At 45.0% G+C, this 21,336-nt stretch overlaps 1 protein-coding gene across 2 annotated transcripts in view; it reads left to right on the top strand.

The window, feature by feature from the left end:
- The window catches only part of MYPOP (Myb related transcription factor, partner of profilin), a 129,377-nt gene extending 108,741 nt beyond the window's left edge, over window positions 1-20,636 (top strand). Inside the window, exons 2-3 of one of the 2 annotated variants that reach the window (XR_003943789.1) lie at window positions 17,005-18,472; window positions 20,344-20,636. Coding sequence is in view for 1 of the 2 variants with exons in the window: in XM_030218624.1 (XP_030074484.1) it covers window positions 17,005-17,747 (743 nt within the window). In the remaining variant the exon portion in view is untranslated. Of the gene's footprint in view, window positions 1-17,004 lie in introns of both variants that reach the window. The other variant, XM_030218624.1, reaches the window with a different exon arrangement.
- The last annotated feature ends 700 nt before the right edge of the window (window positions 20,637-21,336 follow it).

A 21,336-nucleotide genomic window follows, 5' to 3' on the forward strand; every position in this document is an offset into this window, starting at 1 on the left:
CATTTTTCTCATTTTGTCGTAATCACCTTTTCTATAGTTAAACGCTAGCGTACTTGATTTCCTAGTTTCACTTCCTTCAATGCCAATATCAAAACCGATCATATTATGATCACTGTTATCAAGCGGCCCTCGTACCGTTACCCCCCTGCACTAGATCATGAGCACCACTAAGGACTAAGTCTAGTATTTTTCCTTCTCTTGTCGGCTCCTGAACTAGCTGTTCCATGAAGCTGTCCTTGATTTCATCAAGAAATCTTATGTCCCTTGCGTGTACAGATGTTACATTAACCCAGTCAATTTTGGGGTAATTGAAATCCCCCATTATTATTGTGTTGCCCAGTTTGTTTGCGTCCCTGATTTCCTTTAACATTTCCGCATCCGTCTGTTCGTCCTGGCCAGGCGGACGGTAGTACACTCCTATCACTATCCATTTTCCCTTTGCACATGGAATTTCAATCCACAGTGATTCCAAGGAGTGTTTTGTTTCCTGCAGAATTTTCAATCTATTTGATTCAATGCTCTCGTTAATATACAATGCTACCCCTCCACCAATCCGATTCACCCTATCACTACGATATAATTTGTACCCCGGTATGACAGTGTCCCACTGGTTATCCTCCTTCCACCAGGTCTCAGAGATGCCTATTATATCTAATTTTTCATTTAGTGCAATATATTCTAACTCCCCATCTTATTTCTTAGGCTCCTGGCATTCGCATATAGACATTTCAAACTATGTTTGTTGTTCCTAAGTACATCATGCTTAGTACTTGACAGTATTAATTGGCAATCTTTTGTCTGATTTTATTGTTATTTAAGGATACCCGATCTACTACAATCTCTTTTGCAACCTCACTATCAGGATACTCTATCTTCCCTGTTATGGTGATATCTTTGAAAGATACCTTATCCCGAACCATGCTCTTTTGAGCGACTGTCGGCCTTCCCCCCATTTCTAGTTTAAAAGCTGCTCTATCTCCTTCTTAAACGCTGATGCCAGCAGCCTGGTCCCACTCTGGTTAAGATGGAGCCCATCCTTTCGGAATAGGCTCCCCCTTCCCCAGAATGTTGCCCAGTTCCTAACAAATCTAAAGCCCTCCTCCCTGCACCATCGTCTCATCCACGCATTGAGACTCTGGAGCTCTGCCTGTCTCTTGGGCCCTGCGCGTGGCCCAGGTAGCATTTCAGAAAATGCTACCCTGGAGGATCTGGATTTCAGCTTTCTACCTAAGAGCCTAAATTTTGCTTCAAGGAACCTCTCTCCCACATTTTCCTATGTCATTAGTACCCACATGTACCAAGACAGCCGTCTCCTCCCCAGCACTATATAAAATCCTATCTAGGTGACGCGTGAGGTCCGCCACCTTCGCACCAGGCAGGCAAGTCACCAGGCGATCCTCACGTCCACCAGCCACCCAGCTATCTATATGCCTAATGATCGAATCACCAAGGTACAACAGCTGTCCTAACCTTTCCCTCCCGGGCAATATTTGGAGATATCCTCGGTGCGAAAGGATAGTACATCCCCTGGTGGGCAGGTCCTGGCTACAGGAGTACTTCCTACTTCACCAGGGTGATGCTCTCCTTCTAGGAGACCTCCCTCCTCCAAGGTAGCACAGGGGCTACCTGACTGGAGGTGGGACTTCTCTACAACATCCCTGTAGGTCTCCTCTATGTACCTCTCTGTCTCCCTCAGCTCCATCAAGTCTGCTACTCTAGCCTCAAGAGAACGGACACGTTCTCTGAGAGCTAGGAGCTCTTTGCATCGGCACACACATATGACACCTCACCAATTGGGAGATAATCATACATGTGACACTCATGCAAAAGACTGGATAGCACCCCTCTCGCTGCTGGACTGCTGACTCCATCTTAGTGTTTTTTGAGTTTTTCCGTAATTTAAAACTGCTAAAGTATTAAGGATATCAGCCTATCACTAACTTACAGTTCCTCCTTTAAACCCCAATCTTCAAGTTCCGAAAGCACAAGCAAAATTTGTTCACTTACCAGAGAAATATCCTCTTCTCCCAGAACTTATTAGAAGAAAAGCTGGGCACCTCTCAACCAAGAAAAGGCTTACCAGGGGTTAGGCCGAAGCCAGCATTCCTCCCCCTGAGGGTCACCTGATCTTGGCTAAGAAGTACCTGGTAGCTCTGGGTAGGTGGAGCGAAAGCCCTGGGTAACTGTGGCGAAGGCCCTGGGAAGGTCGGGGTGGATTTGGGAGTCACCCCGGATGCAGCTGTGAGGAGATGCAGAACGCTGCAAGTCCTCCACAGCACCTGGTAGGAGCACTGTGCACCTTGAGCAGAGGCCCCGAGTGGATCGGAACGGACCTGGGAGTCACTCCGGTGAAGGCTCCGAGGATATGCAGATGAGCTGCAAGTCCTCCACGGCACCTGAAAAGGCAACCGGTGGGAGAGCTGGGCACCTCTCAACCAAGAAAAGGCTTACCAGGGGTTAGGCCGAAGCCAGCATTCCTCCCCCTGAGGGTCACCTGGATGAGGTCAGGTTATGCATTACTGGAAGAATTTGTATCTGTTCTCGCTGATATTTTTTTCTCTCTCTCTGTCATTATTTGGAGTTTTTTTTTTTTAATGTTTTTTTTTTAATAGATTTGTAAACTGCCCAGGTTTTCCGATTGAAAAATCTTTAACTCGAAACTTGATCTTAAGTCATTTAATATGTTACTGTGTTCTTGTGTTCTAAGAAATCATAGGTAACATAACTTACACTGCACGGCAAAACAAAAGCAAAGGCATGGAGAACGTAGCCTACACTGTGCAGCAGTACAACCCTAGCAACCTTATTGGGCAGACTGGATGGGACATGTTACCCTTTAATTCTACCCTTTGTCATTTCCCACTCAACCAGTTTCTGATCTAGTTATGAGCTTTGGAGTCCATATCAAGGGTGCTCAGTTTATTTATAAGCTGCTGCTTTGCTAAAATCTTAAGTAGGTCACATCTAACGCTCTCACACGATCCACCTTTCTGGTCACCGAAGAAAATGATCAGATTTGTCTGATTTTTTCTAGTAAAATCATGTTTCCTTGGATCCTGTAATCCACTGGATTGCAGAAATTGCACTGTCCTCTATTTCAGCAGTATTTCCATTTATGTTACCAAAGAGCAAGCAATTTTCATTCATATTAAATAATCTCCCTTGACCCAACTTCCCCAACCTTTCCACCCAACCTTTCCCCCCCCCCCCCCCCCCCCCCCCGATATCTTCCTGTCAGACACTATGGTCATTGTTATAAACTATTGCAGAGATTACAAGTTCAACAAATGTCCTCGCGCTGAAGGTGTAAGTGTCCCAAAAAGGAGACCATCTGTATTGAAACTGTAGATCTCCTGCCGGGGAGGCTTTATATGCTTCAGGTTTCTCCACGTGCAGCAAGATCACCATCTCGGTTCACCATTGATGAATGGATGGTGCATGAGCAGAGAGCCACCCTGTAAGTATTGTTTTCTTGGCAATAACCATGGCTGTCTTTAGAACCTCGCGGCACTGGAGGTCCCAGTCTGGGATGTCCAAATAGTAGTAATGGGTCGTAGTGCCATCCAGTTGAGCAGATACATGAAATCTACCTGAGAAGATATCTCCAGAAGGAATCCACCTCCGGACAGGCCCAAAACATATATGGCCCAGCGTCGCTCCCTCAGGCACCATCTGGCGATAACCCCATATGGAAGGCTTGCCTTGGGGAAACATACATGCACAATGCAAACTTGTACTGTAGTTCCCAATGTGCTGTAATCATGGTGGTCCTGCGCAACATTAGGACGTGTGCCTTGAACATTGCCATTGAGAGTGATATGGCCAGATCTCTGCTCCATGCTTTTGCACATCTAGCAAAGTCAAGTTCTGGTACTGTGTCCCGAATATGTCTGTGGTGGAATGACAGTGGCACGTTCTGCTGCGCATCTAGAGAAAATGCTGTGGCTAATTCCTCTTGTGTGTCCTCGGATAGAGATTCCCAAGGCAAGCTGGTAATGTAATGCTTCAATTGACAGTAATGAAAAAAGTCTGTGGATAATAAGGAAAATTGCTTTTGTAAATCCGTAAAAGGTTTAATCCGGCCCTCCTCTGTTAACACATGATACAAATAAACCAAACCTTGTCTTTACCACCTACGAAAAACTTTATGTAATGATCCTGGTGGGAAGGCCAGGTTGTCGCAAATAGCTAGGTATGGTGTAACTGTCGAGGAAAAGTGATGAAGTCGGCAGACCCATCTCCAAACTGCCTTAGCTGTTGGCAGAATGGAGGAACAACGTAATACTACAGGAGCTTTCCTGCCCATTCCATGCAGTAGACAGCTAAAATGAGTGTGGCGAGACAGGTTAGTTTCAATGGTGGTAGCACAAAAGTCGCTGGAAGCGCAAAACCAGTCTGTGATGTCTCATTCCACTCGCAATGGTTAAATGTCGTAAGCTCAAGAGACCCAGTCCGCCATACTGTACAGGTATTTGCAGAATCAACAATGGCAATCTCACTTTTACCTTTCCAAAGGAATCGCTGCAGGATGCAATTCAGTTTTTTCTCATCCTTGCTTGTAAGATACAGTGGCAATGTCTGAAATATATATAGCCATCGAGGAATAATTAACGTGTTATATAAGGCAATATGCCCTAATAGTGACAGCGGGTAGGCATGCCACAGTTGCATTCTAGGTATCATTGAACAATTTAGCAACATTTAACGAAAAAAGCGGAGATAAATCCTGTGGAATCTGCACTCCCAAGTACTTAAGGTCATCCCCAGCCTATGACAAAGGAAAATCTCTTCTCCCCTGGATGTCCTCTCCCTGTAAAACAGAGTGTGCCTGGGATTTCTGAAGGTTTAACTTAAAGCCAGAAAGTCGGCCATACTGGTCCACCATCTCTAACAATAACGATAGTGAGCTGTCAGGAGTACACGTCACCATTAGTAAGTCATCAACAAATGTATTTATTTATTTAGGTCATTTATACCCCGCCTTTTGCCGCAGTTTAGCAGCCCCAAAGTGGCTTACAATGAACTAATGAAATAATTACAATGAGAATTGAGAGGGTGGAAGGAACAGAGAAAGGAAGGGAGGGAAGGGAATATAAATGCCAAAGCTTTCACCGTCTCCCCACCCACTTCCACGCCAGGGACCCCCCTCTCTATTTTAAAGGCCCACAAAAGGGGTTCCATAGACAGAAGAAACAACAGTAGGGAAAGGTGGCACCCCTGGTGCGTACCTCGCCAAATTGGTTTCATTGAGGTCTGCACTCCATTAACTAATAATGAGGCCATGGGGTCAGCATAAAGGGCTTGTACTGCCTTATAGTACCATCCCTGAAACCCCATGAAACATAATACTTCAAACAAATAGTCCCAAAGCACCATATCGAAAGCTTTTCTTTGTCCAGGTTAATTATTAAAGCTGGTGTATTGGCCTGTTGGCATTGTGCCATAGCTAAAAATAAGTGACGAACATTAGCCACTGCTTGGCGATGTCTAACAAAGCCAACCTGTTGTGTACCTATTACTCTTGGCATACACTCAGCCAACCGATTCGCCAAAACCTTGGCCAAGATCCTGATATCTACATTTAAAAACGAGATTAGGTGGTAGGAGTCCGCCCGATCAACTGGACGCCCTGGCTTCAGTATCAGCGTGATTAGAGCGGTATTAGTATGAGATGGGAATTCTCCTCTCTCCACCCGCTCAAAATAAGCGTTCAGTGACCCATCTTGGCCAAACTACTATCAAACCAAAACCTCAACCCATACATATACGCTGATGACGTAACGATCTACATCCCATTTAAACAAGACTTAAAAGAAATTTCCAATGACATCAACCAAAGTCTACATATCATGCACTTATGGGCAGATGCATTTCAGCTGAAACTTAACGCTGAAAAAACCCAGTGTCTAATACTCACCTCTCAACATAACACAAACAAATTTACCACCATCAACACACCAAAACTGAACCTGCCAATTTCGGAAACCCTGAAAATTCTTGAAGTTACCATTGATGACACCTAACACTTGAAAATCACGCGAAAAACACAACCAAAATGATGTTCCAATCAATGTGGAAATTAAAAAGAGTAAGACCATTCTTCCCAAGGACCGTCTTCCGTAATCTGGTACAATCATTGGTACTCAGTCATCTAGACTACTGCAATGCACTTTACGCCAGCTGCAAAGAGCAAATACTTAAAAAAACTCCAGACAGCCCAGAACACTGCAGCTAGACTCGTATTCGGAAAACCAAAATATGAAAGTGCCAAACCCCTACGAAAGAAGCTACACTGGCTCCCACTCAAAGAATGCATCGCGTTCAAGGTATGCACCCTAGTTCACAAAATCATCCATGGCGATGCTCCAGTCTACATGTCAAACCTGATAGACTTACCACCCAGAAATGCCAAAACATCATCTCGCACATTCCTTAATCTTCATTTCCCCAACTGCAAAGGCTTAAAATACAAACTAATGCACGCATCAACCTTTTCCTATATGAGCACACAATTCTGGAACGCGCTGCCGCGCAACCTAAAGACGATCTACGAACTAGCCAGCTTCCGCAAACTATTGAAGACCCATCTCTTCAACAAGACATATAACAAAGATCAAGACATGTGAAATTCCCCACATGCACCTAGAATTGTCTTATACTGTTTATCTTGTTATATCGCTACTATGCTTTATCATTATCATGTAACCCAAAATCCTTCTGTAATGCCAAATGTCTAAACTGCCCTATCTCCACTATTCATGATGTATTGTAAGCCACTTTGAGCCTGCAAAGAGGTGGGAAAATGTGGGATATAAATGCTCCCAACGAGGCGGACGGCAATAACTTATAAAATTTCCCTGTTAGACCATCGGGTCCTGAGGCTGAATATACAGGTAAGGTTTTAATAACCTCTTGTATTTCTTTCTCCCTAATAGGAGCATTCAACCTCTGTACCTCATGGGGAATCAGTTGCGGAAGACCCACCCGTGCCAGGTATTCAATTAGTGAGGCCTGATCTGGAGCCTTATGTGCTTCGTATAATTTGGCAAAATGTTGTTTAAAGACCTACTCTACCTCCTCACTTTTAAAACAAATGCATAGCCGTTATCACTCTGCACCCCCCCATGACTTCACCAGACGTGCCAACAGTGATCCAGTTCTATCCCCAAATCTTTGGAGTCTGTATCTATGGTATAGAAGTGACCTAGTTGCTCGTCCCTGAAGTAGGGAATTTAAAGCCACCTGTGTAACATGTAACTGCTCGCGCGTTTCTGTGTTTGGCGTGTGTATATACCTGAGTTTGGCCTTCTTTAGTTTCGACTCCAACTGTAATATAGCTCCTGAGATTTTTGTTGTTACGACCCCGAACATAAGCTATCATGTCACCCCTCAGCACCGCCTTTGCAGTTGACCAGAACAGAATAGGTTGAGTTATATGTGATTTGTTAAAATGTTCAAAATCCTCCCATTTTTGACAGATATAATTAGTAAAATCAGTGTTGTTAAATAAATAAGATGTGAACTGCCCCGCCTGCTCCTGATAGTATTCTGGGGCCTCTAGGTCTATCCATACTAATGCGTGGTCCGACACTTCCTCGAGACCTACCTTGGCAGACAGCACCCCAGGAAAAATCTTTTGGTCTACTAAAATGTAATCTATACGTGAAAGGGTGCCATGGGTGTGGAAGGGAGTGCCATGCATCCACAAGGTTAAGGGATCACATAAAGGACAAGAGAGCTTGAGACTTAGGCCCGCCCCATGCGCCATTCTGGGGGTCGTGCAATCCATGGTGGAATCTGCAACCACATGGCTTATCACCATCTTGGGCTCACAGACCCCACGCGGTTTCTCCAGCTCCTTTTTTTTCCAATTTACCTGGTATCGCTGCCTCTCCTTGATTCACAAACAGGTCCATACAAATTACTATTGCAACCTATGCAGTAGCGATTGCCACTACATAAGTACATAAGTAATGCCATACGGGGAAAAGACCAAGGGTCCATCGAGCCCAGCATCCTGTCCACGACAGCGGCCAATCCAGGCCAAGGGCACCTGGCAAGCTTCCCAAACGTACAAACATTCTATACATGTTACTCCTGGAATTGTGGATTTTTCCCAAGTCCATTTAGTAGTGGTTTATGGACTTGTCCTTTAGGAAACCGTCCAACCCCTTTTTAAACTCTGCTAAGCTAACCGCCTTCACCACTTTCTCCGGCAACGAAATCCAGAGTTTAATTATACATTGGGTGAAGAAAAATTTTCTCCGATTTGTTTTAAATTTACTACACTGTAGTTTCATCGCATGCCCCCTAGTCCTAGTATTTTTGGAAAGCGTGAACAGACGCTTCACATCCACCTGTTCCACTCCACTCATTATTTTATATACCTCTATCATGTCTCCCCTCAGCCGTCTCTTCTCCAAGCTGAATAGCCCTAGCCTCCTTAATCTTTCTTCATAGGGAAGTCGTCCCATCCCCGCTATCATTTTAGTTGCCCTTCGCTGCACCTTTTCCAATTCTACTATATCTTTCTTGAGATGCGGCCACCAGAATTGAACACAATACTCAAGGTGCGGTCGCACCATGGAGCGATACAACGGCATTATAACATCCTCACACCTGTTTTCCATACCATTCCTAATAATACCCAACATTCTATTCGCTTTCCTAGCCGCAGCAGCACACTGAGCAGAAGGTTTCAGCGTATTATCGACGACGACACCCAGATCCCTTTCTTGGTCCATAACTCCTAACGTGGAACCTTGCATGACGTAGCTATAATTCGGGTTCTTTTTTCCCACATGCATCACCTTGCACTTGCTCACATTAAACGTCATCTGCCATTTAGCCGCCCAGTCTCCCAGTCTCGTAAGGTCCTCTTGTAATTTTTCACAATCCTGTCGCGAATTAACAACTTTGAATAACTTTGTGTCATCAGCAAATTTAATTACCTCGCTAGTTACTCCCATCTCTAGATTCAAAACTTTGTCAAAGTGGTTGAGTGGGAGGGATGGGCCCTCATGGAGAGTGAAGACATGTCCGCTCTCAATTCATCACATGATTTCATCAGTATTTCCATTTATTTATTCAGTGTCCTCTTTAAAAGGCCATGAGACCTGTTGAAGGTTCATTCTAGAATAGTGAAGGAGATCATAGAGATGCAGACTGCACCTTCACTGTTTTTTTTCATTCTGTAGTATCCCTTGAGAGAGAATTTTTAGAAGAAATACAGCATGTGGGCCACTCCACAAGGAAGGGAACAAGAAGGAAGCATAAAACTATAATCCTATTAGCTGAACATCAGTGGTCAGTAAAGTACCGGAAGCACTACTGAAGGACAGAATAGTGCCCCACCCACTCTGACCTTTCTTTTCGGTCCTGGTTGCAAAAACTCAGTGAAATATTCTTTTACAGTCGATCCTTCACACTCTAGCTTTTTTCTTTCTCTCTTTTTTCTTTTTACAAAGCAGTCCTCCTTAATCTTTAGCACAAGTTTCCTCCGACGCATCCCCTGCTCTCACACTGTCTCTCTTTCATTCATTGAGTGCAGCATATAGTGTCTCTCCGAACTGGCCCTGCTTCCAACCTCTGCTCCACCTCTTCAGGAAAAGAGAGATCTTCCTGAACCAGGCCCTTTGGTGCAGGTATCAATGACAGAAACTATTTCGAGGCTGAGAGTAACATCCGCTTCAGGCACAGGGAGCGATTTCACATCCTGATGCTCCTCCCTGCAGCGCAACCGTACTTACTGGATCAAAACCTGACACTGTGTAGTAATCCATTGAACCTCTCACGGACAGCCGGTACTGCAGGGTAAGTTTGCTGTTTGCTTCTCCATTTAAGCACTTAGTTAGAGGAAAAAGTATGAAGAATAAGAAAGATAGCCGTAAAACACTCCCTCGGTATTTCCTTCTGGCAACTATCTTGCCCCCCCCATAAAATGTCCCCTTTAACCTCAGAAGAAAGAGAGAGAAAAAAATAGTCAAAGACTGCACTGCTCACAGCAGGGTGGAGTGATCTGGAAAGGGTGTTGCACCTCTCTCTGTGATGTGTCCTCAGCAACACCATATTCAGGGGTGACTCCTCAAGAGCTCCAGGGCCAACAGCAACATTTTGGTATACTGTATTCTCCCTTTGCTTGCCTTCTGTTTGTTTGGTCATATATAATTTTTTTTTAATATTTTGCCAAGCCATTCCAGCCAAGGACAGAATGGGAGTGGGAGACAGAAAATTCCTGCTCCAGCCACTATATGCCAGAGTAGCAGGTTGTTTGCAAGCATTTGCTCTGCCTCTAGCAAAGAAGATGGCTGGTGAAGCAGAGAGATAAAAACAACAGTCTTGGGATTCGACATTGAACAGAGCCCATGTGCCTTAGGGGGTGTTTGCCTGCACTCCTGCGACACAGAGCTACTTCCCTCCCTTCCTTGGGCTCTGGAGTCTTTCCTGCCTGCTGCCAGCGCTGACCCTCTTGCTGCCGCATCACTCTTTAAAAATGGCTGCCGAGACTTCCGCTGAAGTCTTGCGAGGCCGCTGTTGTCTCAGCAGCCATTTTAAAGAAGATACGGCAGCAAGAGAGTCAGCGCCGGCAGTGGGCAGGAAAGACTAGGGATCTTTCCTGCCCCAAAGAATCCACTAGACCACCAGGGTGGCTTCAGGTATGTGCTGGGAGGGCACCCTGCGGCTCGGGGGAGCGGGGAGGAGGTCTGGAATAGGCAGATGGGTGAGTGGGTGGGGTGGGGAGGATACTGTAAACGTGTAGAGATTTTTTTTTCTCTTTTCTAAAGGGCCACTAAAGGATATCATGTTACGAGAATCAGGTGCTCAACATTCAGTTTCTGTGGGTGGGGAGGCTACTGTAAACGTTTTTTTTTTTCTCCTGGTAAAGGGCCACTAAACAGACATTCAGAGTTTCTGTCTATTTATTTACATATTTATGGTATTTTATCTCACATTAAACATGAATTAGATTGGAACCTGGGAGCATTTAAAATCTTTCTTTATTTTCCCCTGTGCGTACAACAAGAAAAAAGATAGCATGTGGGAACTTGCTCCTTTTGCTTTCAGGAATGCAGTGGCCTTTTTTTTTTTTTAATTACTACTATTTCACAGAGAAGGTATTGATTAATGAGGGAAGGGTTTCCTTCACGCAGAACTATCCAGAGTCAGCCTAAATGTGCCAGTATTGTCCAGTTCAGCACACTATTAGCATCCAAGTTCATACAAAGTTAATTATGTTCAGTGGAAAAGAAATCTGTTGGCTCAGTCTGTTTGCTATGTGAATATTCAATACTGTTTCATTATCAAAATTTGTACTTCAGCATGACAATCTTCTCCTTTAGTTTCTTTGATCCAAGCTGTTTACTCAGACAGGAATGAGTTCTCAAACTGAAGGTCTGGACCCTAAAGATTTTTTGGATTTGGATGGGCCTCAGGGGAGAAATTCCAAAGTGCAAGCTCAACAGCTGGGCAGTAGTTTGTGAAAGCTTTTAATCATGCAGCATTATATATAGATATGGCTAAGAACATGGCATTTGATTTGGGCTATAAAGATTTGTTGTTTAATGGAGGTCGTATGGTTTAATGGGAGCTCTGACATGAGGGGGGAAGGAGAGAGAGAGTAATGCATTGCCCCCCCCCCCCTAGTCCACCTCTGCATCCCCCCTCCAAATTGCAGGACATGGAGAGAGCCTGTTGTTAAAAATGTACCAGCACACCACTGAATATAGTGCTGATGGAACACTGGCCCTCATCTCCAGCTGGCTCCCCCTTTGATGCACACGTGGAGGGGCATAATCGAATGGCACCGGCCAAATAGATGGCCAGCCATCTATTTGGCCAGCGCCGCAAAAAGCAGTCCTGAACCGTATTATCGAAAAAGATGGCCGGCCGTCTTTCGTTTTGATAATACAGTTGGGGCCGGCCAAATATCAGAGATGGCCAGGTTTGAGATGGCCGGCATCGGTTTTGGCCCATAATGGAAACTAATGCTGGCAATCTCAAACCCGGCCAAATCCAAGGCATTTGGTTGTGGGAGGAGCCAGCATTTGTAGTGCACTAGGGTCCCCCTGACATGCCAGGACACCAACCGGGCACCCTAGGGGGCACTTCTAAAAATTAAAAAAAATAATAAAAATAGCTCCCAGGTGCATAGCTCCCTTACCTTGGGTGCTGAGCCCCCCAAATCCCCCCCCCCAAACCCACTCCCCCAACTCTACACCTTTACCATAGCCCTTATGGGTGAAAGGGGGCACCTACATGTGGGTACAGTGGGTTTGTGGGGGTTTGGAGGGCTCCCATTTACCACCATAAGTGTAACAAGTAGGGGTGGGGATGGGCCTGGGTCCACCTGCCTGAAGTGCACTGCACCCACTAAAAACTGCTTCAGGGACCTGCATACTGCTGTCAGGGAGCTGGGTATGACATTTCAGGCTGGCAAAAAAGTTTATTATTTATTTTTTTTTAATTTGGGTGGGAGGGGGTTGGTGACCACTGGGGGAGTAAGGGGAGGTGATCCCCGATTCCCTCCGGTGCTCATCTGGTCAATTGGGGCACTTTTTTGAGACTTGGTCCTAAAAAAAAATGGACCAAGCGAAACCAGCGAAATAACATAGTAACATAGTAGATGATGGCAGAAAAAGACCTGCACGGTCCATCCAGTCTGCCCAACAAGATAAACTCATATGTGTATACCTTACCTTGATTTGTACCTGTCTTTTAAGGGCACAGACCGTATAAGTCTGCCCAGCACTATTCCCCGCCTCCCATCACTGGCTCTGGCACAGACCGTATAAGTCTGCCCATCACTATCCTCTCCTCCCAACCACCAACCCCTCTTCCCCCCACCGGCTCCGCCACCCAATTTGAGGATCCATTCCTTCTGCACAGGATTCCTTTATGTATATCCCATGCATGTTTGAATTCCGTTACCGTTTTCATCGCCACCACCTCCCGCGGGAGGGCATTCCAAGCATCCACCACTCTCTCTGTGAAAAAATACTTCCTGACATCTTTTTTGAGTCTGCCCCCCTTCAATCTCATTTCATGTCCTCTCGTTCTACCACCTTCCCATCTCTGGAAAAGATTTGTTTGCGGATTAATACCTTTCAAATATTTGAATGTCTGTATCATATCACCCCTGTTCCTCCTTTCCTCCAGGGTATACATGTTCAGGTCAGCAAGTCTCTCCTCATACGTCTTGGAACTCAAATCCCATACCAATCTCGTAGCTTTTCTTTGCACCGCTTCAATTTTTTTTTTACATCCTTAGCAAGGTACGGCCTCCAAAACTGAACACAATACTCCAGATGGGGCCTCACCAATGACTTGTACAGGGGCATCAACACTTCCTTTCTTCTGCTGGTCACACCTCTCTCTATATAGCCTTGCAACCTTCTTGCTACGGCCACCGCCTTGTCACACTCTTTCGTCGCCTTCAGATCCTCGGATACTATCACTCCAAGATCCCTCTCCCCCTCAGTACATATCAGACTCTCACCGCCTAACACATAAGTCTCTCGTGGGTTTCTACTCCCTAAGTGCATCACTTTGCATTTCTTCGCATTGAATTTTAATTGCCAAACCTTAGACCATTCTTGCTTCCGCAGATCCTTTTTCATGTTTTCCACTCCCTCTCGGGTGTCCACTCTGTTACAAATCTTAGTATCATCCGCAAATAGGCAAACTTTACCTTCTAACCCTTTGGCAATGTCACTCACAAATATATTGAACAGAATCGGCCATCACCGATCCCTGAGACACTCCACTACTCACCTTTCCCTCCTCCGAGCGAACTCCATTTACCACCACCCTCTGTCGTCTGTCCGTCAACCAGTTCCTAATCCAGTTCACCACTTCGGGACATATCTTCAGCCCATCGAGTTTATTTAAAAGCCTCCTATGGGGAACTGTGTCAAAAGTGTTGCTAAAATCTAAGTAGATTACGTCTATAGCATGTCAATGATTCAATTCTCCAGTTACCCAATCAAAGAATTCAATGAGATTCGTTTGGCACGATTTCCCTCTGGTAAAACCATGTTGTCTCGGATCTTGCAACCTATTGGCTTCCATATGCTCCTCAGAGCCAGCCTTCTTTTTTCCATTATCAGCTGAAGTCGGCCATGTCTTAACAACGCCTCCGTCCCGCCTCCCATACCGTTCCGAAACGCCCCCTTTAACTTTGGCCGGCTCTGTGACAGAAAGCAGTTGGAGCTGGCCAAAATCGGCTTTCCATTATACCGATTTGGCCGGCTTCAGGAGATGGCCGGCCATCTCCCGATTTGTGTCGGAAGATGGCCGGCGATCTCTTTCGAAAATAAGTTGGATAGTCATGGACATAATTATACACTAGCAGAGTTAATTGCTTTGGCCTGAACCTTGCAGGGAAATGAATGTTTTTGATCCACAGTAAGAGCAATGTATTTAATATGTCACTGCCTTTAAATCTGTACTGGGCTTTCATATTTACTAGGCCATATTCTCAACACACCTAAGTGGAATGTCCAACGTAGTCATTCCAGTTTATGCCTACTTTTCATCTGGTATAGATGAACATATTATCTATATGTGAAGTGGCTGAATATAGCTGTTTAAATGTATAGCTTATACATCCAGCTGGCACTGCACCCTGAATTCTCTAAACTTTGCCCCATTTTGGGCATATAATTCTAGATGTATAATAAACTATAAGCCCAGAATTATACATACACCCCCTAATTTTATAAAAGCTGCCAAGAAATGTGCACAAATTTCAGCGTGTGCCTAATTTGCGTACACAATTTAATTAAAACACAAGCTAATTAGTGCCAATTTTTTTTTAATTTTTATTTTTGTTACATTTGTACCCCGTGCTTTTTCCCACTCATGGCAGGTTCAATGCGGCAGGCAATGGAGGGTTAAGTGACTTGCCCAGAGTCACAAGGAGCTGCCTTTGCCGGGAATCGAACTCAGTTCCTCAGTTCCCCAGGACCAAAGTCCACCACCCTAACCACTAGGCCACTCCTCCACATTAGGCTTTTTGACAAGCGATTATTGGCACTAATCAGATTTAATTGGAACCTACATACCTAAATTTTACATGCGAGTAAAAAAAAAAAAGTGCAGAAATGGGAGAGTCATGGGTGGAATGGGGGGGGGGGTTCCTAGCATTTACATGTATTGTTATAGAATACGGGGGATACGTGCCCAATTAGGCATGTACATTTACACCACGTTTCAGTTAGTGCAAATGGCTGCACCAAAAGTAAGGTGCAAGTCCTGGGCGTAAGTGTTATTCTATAAGCCATGCCTAACTTTAAGCACAGCTCATAAAAAAAATTTCCTTTTTTCCATGCCATATATAGAATTCACCCCATAGTGGCCTTAATTTTAAAACACCCGTTTGGTACCAGTGCTGAATGCTTAAGGGCTTTTTGGTATAGCCATGATTACATCCATTGAACTCCGGAAGGAAGAACTTTAGCATGATGCAGGAACTATGGTGAGCATTAGCAGTAAATTTGAGATCTTGCTTATTGTGGCTTAGGAATGAGGTTCATTTCTGCCATGATATGCACAGAACTAACCTGCTTGGAGTCATTACTCCCTGAAACATGTACATAAGAAAGTGCAGTAACCCTGAGTCACTCAGTTGTGTGCCTGATTCAATCCTGCTTGTTAACAGAAATTGCTACCTGTAACAGATGTTCTTTATAAATAGTGAAGTTAATCAGACACACAATCCCCCCCACCTCCCTGGCTACTTGTGAATAACAGTGTCTCATGCCTTTATGATTTTACTCTTGTCTCAATATTTGTAACTCAAATCTTGAAAACCGCCATGGTGTAATCTGTTTTAAATGATACTATATCAAGTAATACAAACAAATAAATACTCTGACTGTAGACTGAGGTTTCCACTGTACAAGGGAAGGGCTGTGTATTCTGAGAACTTTCTACTAGTTCTGATCTCTGGGACAGCTGTCCCAGGGCCTTTGGATGACATCACCCACCTGTGTGCCTGTCTACTCCTTCTGTCAATAGAGAATGCCTATTACAGTTTTGCAACTTTGTGTTACTAATATTTATTGATTTTATAGCTATAATTATTTTTATAGTTTATATCTTATATTTACTGCTTGATGTAAACTACTTTAGGTTAAAGTTATTTTGAGGAAGGTAGCTAAAAGTAAAACATACCTTACTCAGATTCGGTGTCTGACTTTATCCAGGTATTTTTAAGTTGCAGCCACCCTGTTGAATGTTGACACCTACAAGTCCAGGAATTAGCTTAGCATATCCTAGATGACTTGGGGTACTGTGATAAAGTGTGACCTGGTGTCCTCAAAGATTATTTACTTTGTTAGAATTCTCTTTTTATATCTTAATTTTACTTTGGATATTTTTTATTTATTTACTTTTTGACCTGGGAGTTTTTCTTGCAGCTTGACCAGAGCCTACCACTATTAGCCTATGGCATTATGAGCCTTCATTGGTAACTATCTAGGTATTTCCCTTCCCAACTCACTCAGCTTAGTCGTTGCAGCAACAGTCCGTGGCAAGTGGCCATGCAATTGCTGTTCCTAACCTATTATGCTGACAGAAGTCCTTTCCTGAGCTTTGCCTCCAGAGCAACCATGACTAGCCCAGAGAACACCCAGAGAACAGAGTCCATGACTAGGGATGGGCAGCCAAAAGAAATTTGCCAGTTTTCATTCTGGAAGAAATGTCATCACGAGTGCACACTCTTTGCAGAGGAGCGCGCGCGCGCCATGTGCGAAGAGTGCACACACTTTACGAGGAGTGCGTACTATTGTCCGTAAACATTTTATCGCAAACTACAAGCCCGTTCCTAGCTCTTGCATGTGAATTCATCCTAGGTCCCTCCATATAGCGATGCACAATACTACCACTGAGCTGGCCCTGTCTTTGGATAATTTTTATGTTGACTCACTAAAATGTATCAGTATCTTACTGTAGAAGTGACATGTTGCTTAACTTCTGATAATCATTCCTTTTATCTTTCTGCAGAGTTGCCAGCCTCCCTTAAAGTGTCCTCCAGCCCTGAGGCATCTGCCAATGCCTCCTGTTGTGCTGTGGAGGCAGCCCTCCTTCAGCCAAAGGAGCGTGACTCACCCCTTCCGGAGCCTGCCATCCAGATTGTACAGCTGCCCTGCCTAGCACACTCCCCAGCCAACCCATCCCCTACAGAGACTACTGGAGACAGCGCACCTGGCTCTTCTATCTCTCCAGCACCGGTACCACGATCTTCCCACCGTTGTCATCCCCATCCTGAACTTCCCCCAACTCCAGACCCATCTCTAGACTTCCTGCAGGCCCAGCGGGAGACCACTGAAGCCATTCGAGATCTGGCCTACACTATCCGAAACAGTATTGACAGGCTGACAAATGTGGTGGCAGCCCTTCTACCACTCTTTCAACATGACTCTGGTATCCTCCGTCCATCGTCACACTGTGCACTTCCAGCGGGTATGACCTCTCCACTCTCAGCCGAGGTCCTTACAACGCCAGCCACCAACACCTTTATCACCAAGGTTGAGGCCTCACCAGGACCAGAGGAGGATGAAGAGAGTGCCCAGTACATGGGAAATGCAGCCATGGTCTATGAGGAGGAGGAGGAGGAGGAGGAAGAGGAGGTTATGGAAATGATGGGGTGTGAGGACGCTTCAGAGCCCCTCATTTTGCCTTCAAAGAGAAAGAAGGCAGGTTATCTTGGTGCTCGTAAACGAAGGGGGCGTTGGAAAAACTTATGAGAGATCTCGGAAGAGAAAATGTTGGGGGGGGGGGGGGGTTATAAACCTTGGGCTGTATCATTCCCAGAGCCTGTCATCCCAAGTAAAGAGGAAGGCATTGTCTGATGAGGTCACTCCTAAGAGAGTCTTACTATAGAACTTGTTAAAGCATTGTTTTTAACAGTGAACAAAACAGAACTGGCAATCATAAAATTGGACTCTGTATGCGATCTTAGGACTAAGTATGTTGCAGTTCTGATTCCTAACTCTGCCACAGACATTTCTGGCTAACCACCCTCAGCTTGAGGTGCAGTGTTGCAAAAAAGAACAAACTGCACCTAACATGCACAGATCTTACTAGGCAGAAAAATGACTGTTAGTTCTAAAGATCAAGTTCAGTGGTTCCCAACCTATTATTGATATCATGGCATACCCAATGCTGGGTTCACTTTGTCCTTCTTCACTCCCCAGCCCCCATATTTCAACTGGCATCAGCAACCCCCCCCCCCCCCCCAATCCATATCAACACCAAATTCCCTTCTTTCCCACTTGTAGGTTTTCCATCCCCTCCCATCTATCTAGGCATGAACACCTGCACTATTTTGCCTTCCTTCCTGCTAGTAGGAGAAATCAGTCATACAGCACCTTATTATTTGTTGTTGTTTTTATTCTCGCCTTCTGAGTTCAGAACACCTGCCCTAAGCACTTCTGACTTAAGAAGGAAGTCGTGGAGGAGATAACAGCAGGTAAGGAGTGTTACTCACTAAGGTGGTAGTGGGAGGCCATGGAGCAGGGGGTAGAAGAGGAAGAGCAATGACTAGCACAGCGGAGGTTCCCCCATGACGTCCTGATTGGGAACCTGCTATCTAAATTCTTGGCTCCCCATAGGAGCAAGAGTGCATTGTGCATGACCTTTGACCTAATGTAAGATTCGGGGGGGGGGGGGGGGGAGTGAGCATTTTCTTGCATAATTTTGGAAAAAATTGTAACTTTCTGCCCCGAAGTTCTAATATCCTGAAACTTTTGGGGCAGGTTAAAAGTTCGATAAGCCAAAAAAATTGTTCAAGCAAAGATATCTTGGGAAAGGAGAGGACTTTTGCCTGTATCTTAAATTTAGCCCTCAAGGGTAAAAGACAAGTTTTGGGTATGGTGTTTTTTCCATTCTAGAAGATGCAGGAAATGAAATCCTTGAACCAATAAGGCATGAACTGAAAACTTTAATAGGAAACTGATTTGCAGCCTTTTTTATTTTGGGGGTGGGAGCTGTATTGCCAGAAAATTATGTCTAGCCTTTTGACATTTTAACTAAGTTAACTAGAAATAGGGTTTCATTTTACTATCAGAAATTTGTCCTTGCTGCTTAATTTGAAATCATGTCTTGTTTCTTCAAATTACTGTGTATAATTTTTAGCTCAGTGATGGGGAAGCAGCTAGTTAACAAATGATGTCATAAGCATCCTGGCTCACATGTTATTGAACAAGAAGAGCATTTGCTACTTTTTGCACGTGATGTTGTCCTTTCATTCTCTTATTCCCTGGTGGTATATTTTGGATTTACAGATTAACTCGAGCTAGAAAAAAACCAAAATGGCATGATTTAAAAAGCCTGCTACAGAAGCAGGACGTGGATGTGTTAGAGATGACACCACTACAGCACAAAATGATTGGTCTGATGATTATGTTGAGGTGTACTATCAAATTCCCAAACTGCCCCTGCTCTCCCAGAGCATCTCACCTGATGGTGCTGGCTTTTGAGCATGCCAAGGTGCAGGACAGAAGTACACAGGGTATGTGGGAGGGAACTATGTGTATATTTCTAGGACAATGGTGGACAACTGAAAAGAAAATGAACCAGCAGTAGAATCATGGGGCAAGTTCTTCCAGTTTCAGGCAGAGAATTAGCATTTGTGCTTTAAAATCTTGGCCTACCAACTTGTCATGCCTAGCAATGCATATGCACTAAGGAATGAACGAGCTGGAGCAGATGTGTTTTGAAGGGGTGGCCATCTGAGTCTCCATTCCTGGAATTGGAGTTGGGATCAGTGCCCGGAACTCCCACTGGTCTCTGATCCACTTAAAATATAAAGTGCCTTTGAATCATTAATCGAGTAATTGGATACAGAGTTGTTATCCAAAAGGATCTTTCTTACAGAGCAAATTCTCCCTACAGGAAGGCGATGAAACCAACTTCCTCTTCCATTGCGATTCTGTCTTAACAGAGTGAAAAAAGTGATTTACAACCAGTATAAACAGGTTCCCACAGTAGAACCCATCCATAGACATCACCCAGTGAAAGCATTTATACTTAACTATGCTGATAGGAAGCTGATGCTTTAAACCATGACTGGAAACTTTCTTGCTGGTGTTTTCTTTTGCTGCCTTTGCAATCCTTTGTGGAATTGCAAGTTCTGAGGCAAACCTGTTGCCTACATTCCTGTTGGCCCTGCGCTAAATGCCAGGTACCTAGCAGGAGCCAGAAGAAAAGTATAGGTGTTCTCATAGCTCTACTAAGGAAAAAAAACTCTGCTCTGTGTTTGGGGTGGGGGAGGACATAAGGCTGTATTTCTTATGTAAATATATAAATACGTTAATAAATATTCATGTGTTCATTTATTAGGAGCTGGCTGGTCAGTGAGAGTAAGGTGCTGCCATGTTCAGAAGTATGAGTCCAACTACTCTTTTCAAGGAAATACTTTGAAGTCATTGGGCTGAGGCTAGCCCAGTAACTCAACAGCAAGGGGTTTCTTTATAGGGCACTCCCTTCTTGCCTCTAAAAGGAAGCTGAACAGAAGAAACTAAAAAAATCCAAGCCCTTCTAACAAAGGAAAAACTTTAAGAGTTCAGTTTTTTCTCTTTTATAATAATGCTAAAATGTATTAGAATACTAGTAAAAAAATGCCCGTTTCAAAAGGGAAGGAAATGGGCGCCAGCAAGGCCATCCCCCACCCTCCCTCGCTGTTCCAGACTCTGCCCTTCCTCCGTTTTCACCCCCCCCTTCCGCGACCCTGTCGACCCCCCCCTTCTCGGCGAAAACCGTCCAGTACCTGTGCTGACGGGGAACCCCAACCCCCATCAGTCGAAGTCCTGTGCTGGCCTTCGCGGTGTTGCTTCTTCAATGATCTTTGGTTCAAGTTCCTCTGCGTGCATGTGACGTCAGACGCACGCAGAGGAACTTGAACACAAAATCATTGAAGAAGCAATGCCGCGAAGACCAGCACAGGACTTCAGCTGACGGGGGTTGGGGTCCCCCGTCAGCACAGGTACTGGACGGCGGCGGGGGACAGTTTTCGCCGAGAAGGGGGGGGTCGACAGGATCGCGGAAGGGGGGTCCAGTGGGCCCTAATGTGGGGGGGGGGGGTTGTAATCGGAGGGAGGGCGGAGTGTGGAACTCGGGCGAGGGGAGAGGGGTCTGTGTTGCCCCGCTCCCTGCCACTTTCTCCGAAGTGGCAGGGAGCGGCGCAATGACAGCTGATTCCCAGGCAGGGGGAGGAGTAGGTTTCCCTACTCCTCCCCTTCCTTTGGTATCAGCTGTCACTGACGTCAGTGCGTGCCTGCCTAGCAGACCACCTCCAAGGGAGGTGTGGGCGCAGGCACATTCGAACGTTGGAGG

Source organism: Microcaecilia unicolor, chromosome 11, assembly GCF_901765095.1.
Source record: "Microcaecilia unicolor chromosome 11, aMicUni1.1, whole genome shotgun sequence".
Lineage (NCBI taxonomy): Eukaryota > Metazoa > Chordata > Amphibia > Gymnophiona > Siphonopidae > Microcaecilia > Microcaecilia unicolor.